The 2,741-nt window shown below is 36.3% G+C and overlaps 1 protein-coding gene across 3 annotated transcripts in view; it reads left to right on the top strand.

Annotated features, from left to right (window-relative positions):
* Positions 1-2,735, top strand: part of LOC108624163 (facilitated trehalose transporter Tret1) — a 4,033-nt gene extending 1,298 nt beyond the window's left edge. For 2 of the 3 annotated variants that reach the window (XM_026812931.1, XM_018023275.2), the window contains exons 2-9: positions 139-319; positions 488-623; positions 905-1,113; positions 1,288-1,557; positions 1,612-1,834; positions 1,960-2,153; positions 2,295-2,474; positions 2,574-2,735. In XM_026812931.1, coding sequence (XP_026668732.1) covers positions 139-319; positions 488-623; positions 905-1,113; positions 1,288-1,557; positions 1,612-1,834; positions 1,960-2,153; positions 2,295-2,474; positions 2,574-2,723 — 1,543 coding nt within the window. In that variant the 3' untranslated portion in view covers positions 2,724-2,735. Of the gene's footprint in view, positions 1-138; positions 320-487; positions 624-891; positions 1,114-1,287; positions 1,558-1,611; positions 1,835-1,959; positions 2,154-2,294; positions 2,475-2,573 lie in introns of those variants that run through there. The other variant, XM_018023284.2, reaches the window with a different exon arrangement.
* Positions 2,736-2,741: the final 6 nt, after the last annotated feature.

The raw sequence follows: 2,741 nt of genomic DNA, 5'->3' as shown, positions 1-2,741 counted from the left end.
TTATAATTTATTTACAAATTCGTCAATTTGACTCGGCATTTTTTGCATAGGTACAATACTTTTTCTCGGCACTGAAAGGGTTAATATTTTTTTTAATTCGACGTTTCTCTTTATTTTTTTTTAATTGTAACAATTCAGAGAAGAGTGTCATTATTCGATATTGGGCTCCAATGCGAACTATGCGAATGTAATAACGCCAAGACGTGAGAGCGTGTGCGAGAATGTAGATAATAATAATACCGATGGCAAAAGCAATTCTCTTGAGAATAAACAGGAGTCAGGACATTATTCGTCGAACTCCAAAGGAGTGTTTGCCCAGGTGAGTGTAAGAAAATATTGTCGCTCTTAATCGTACTATAACAACGTTTTCATATTACCTGTTAAGCGCGTCGTCTGCGTATTCTTAAATTCTCGTCACTTTAGAGCTTATAGCGATTAAGATACGCGGGAGTGTTAATAAATCGGTCATTAACTTTTTTTGTCGCAGTGCTTGGTATCAGGATCAGTTTTATTGCTGGCAGCCGGAGGAGGAATGCCAATTGGCTACAGTGCTATTTTATTACCGCAATTAGCCAAGGAGAATGGGACTATGCACGTTGATTCTGATCTCGGATCCTGGATCGGTACTCCATCAATTCAATTATAATTATTTAACCACCAGACTGCGGATTTTATGCAGTTCTAAGAAAACTATAAATGCAGAAGTCGTGAATAACGTATAAAACTTCGAAATTTTAGAAGCTAAACGTGTATTTCAAATAATAAACCATTTTTTAAACTGACATGCCATAAATACATTATTTTGCATAAAAATCCACAGTAATTTCATATTGAACCTTGATAATTAATTATTTCATCGAATGAAACGTTTTAAAATCTAATTGATTATAGTTGATTCTTCCAGCCTCGGTTCACAGCCTGGCAACCCCTATAGGCTCTTTAACTTCCGGTCCTCTGTTGGACGCCATCGGGAGACGCGGTTCCCTGCAATTCTCAGGTGTACCTCTATTCTTAGGATGGTTCTTCATGGGATTCGCCAGAAACATCCCTTGTCTCCTGGTGGGACGAATTATATTAGGGTTCGGCGTTGGTCTCATGGCTGTCCCATCTCAGGTACCACAGCAAAGACAGTTATATTATTTATAATTACTGCACTGGTGTTAAAATATATATAGAATGCACCAAATGTATAAAAATAAATATGAGCGTCGTTCAGAAATTAATACCATGTTTTATGAAGAATAATTATTGTACTAAAATATATGTTTCAATTGAAAACTGTTCTAGGTCCTCCTAGGTGAGATGTCGGATCCAAGACTACGTGGAACTATGACTGCAGGTGTCCTGGCTTTTTACTGTTTCGGTATACTCCTGGTCTATGGATTGGGAGCTTCTTTCAATTGGGACATCGTTGCGTTCTGCAGTGCTGCACTTCCCCTCGCAGCATTAATCTCTTTAATTTTGATACCCGAGAGCCCCGCTTGGCTGATTAAGAAAAAGAGATCTGAGAAAGCTAGGAAAGCTTTGCTATGGCTCAGAGGCGGGAACGAGAAGCAGGTAAAAATTCGTGGACGATGTTTGTTATTAAAAATAATTCTCGTTTTCCTTCAGGTAGAAAGTGAGATGTTAATAATGGAAGCTAGAGAGAAAGCAGATCAAGCTCGAACAGCTATAAACTTATCCTTTTGCGAACGAATCACGTCTGCGATTACGACACTCGGTGATCCGAGTGTCTTTAAACCATTAATGATAATCAATATCTTTAATGTTTTTCAATTAATGAGCGGGACGTATATCGTCGTCTTCTATGCTGTAGACATCGTTCACGATACCTGTAAGTATAATCTTAGCAATTTATCTAATCTTACTTATTCATCTGTTAAAAATTTTTTAAATCTAAAATCAAATAATGCTAACAAATGTTAATTTATCATTAACCATTATTAATTAATTAAACAGGCGGTGATAGTATAAACACGTACTTAGCAGCTGTGATCACAGCAGCTATTAGACTCCTATTCAGTTCAGTTTCGAGTGTTCTGTTATTGAAAATGGGCAGGAGGAGTGTAGGTCTGCTTTCAGCTCTTGGAACTTCAATTACTTCGTTAACTCTCGCGGTGTACATGATGATTAACGATGAATCTTCTATGGACGTGAGTTATATTCAATTTCTTTTTCTTTTTTACTTACAGACAATGGATCGAATATTTGTTTATTCCGAGTACAATTAATTTTTATCAATGTCTGTTTAATCAATTGCCTCGTAAATTATTTATTTTGTAACATATTTGCAGATTTACGTCGTTGGAATGTTTTTACTGTTGTACGTGGCCATTAGTACTATGGGATTAATGATGCTGCCAGGATTAATGATGGCAGAATTGCTGCCGTTGAGAGCTCGGGGAATCGGGGGTGGTTCCAATTTTTTCCTTTTCAATTTTTTCATCTTCGTGAGCACGAAACTTTTCCCTACGGTACGTGAGAATAACAAAATATGTATTAATTGTAAGAGTAAGCTTCGTTAATAGTAGTGAAATAAAAATATTAAATATTTCTCTGTAAATAAAACATAGGTGAAAGATGCGATAGGGATTATTGGAGTTTTCTCGATTTTTGGAACATCTGCCTTTTTAGAAGCGATCTTCATTTACTTGGTTCTACCGGAAACGAAAAATTGTACTTTACAGGAAATCGAAGATTACTTTCAGGTACGTACATTTTAAAAAATCTACGAATTACTA

This window comes from Ceratina calcarata, unplaced genomic scaffold (genome assembly GCF_001652005.2).
Source record: "Ceratina calcarata isolate Rehan_Ccalc_2016 unplaced genomic scaffold, ASM165200v1 scaffold116.2, whole genome shotgun sequence".
In the NCBI taxonomy this organism is placed as follows: domain Eukaryota; kingdom Metazoa; phylum Arthropoda; class Insecta; order Hymenoptera; family Apidae; genus Ceratina; species Ceratina calcarata.
This window is presented reverse-complemented; position numbering and strand designations above follow the sequence as displayed.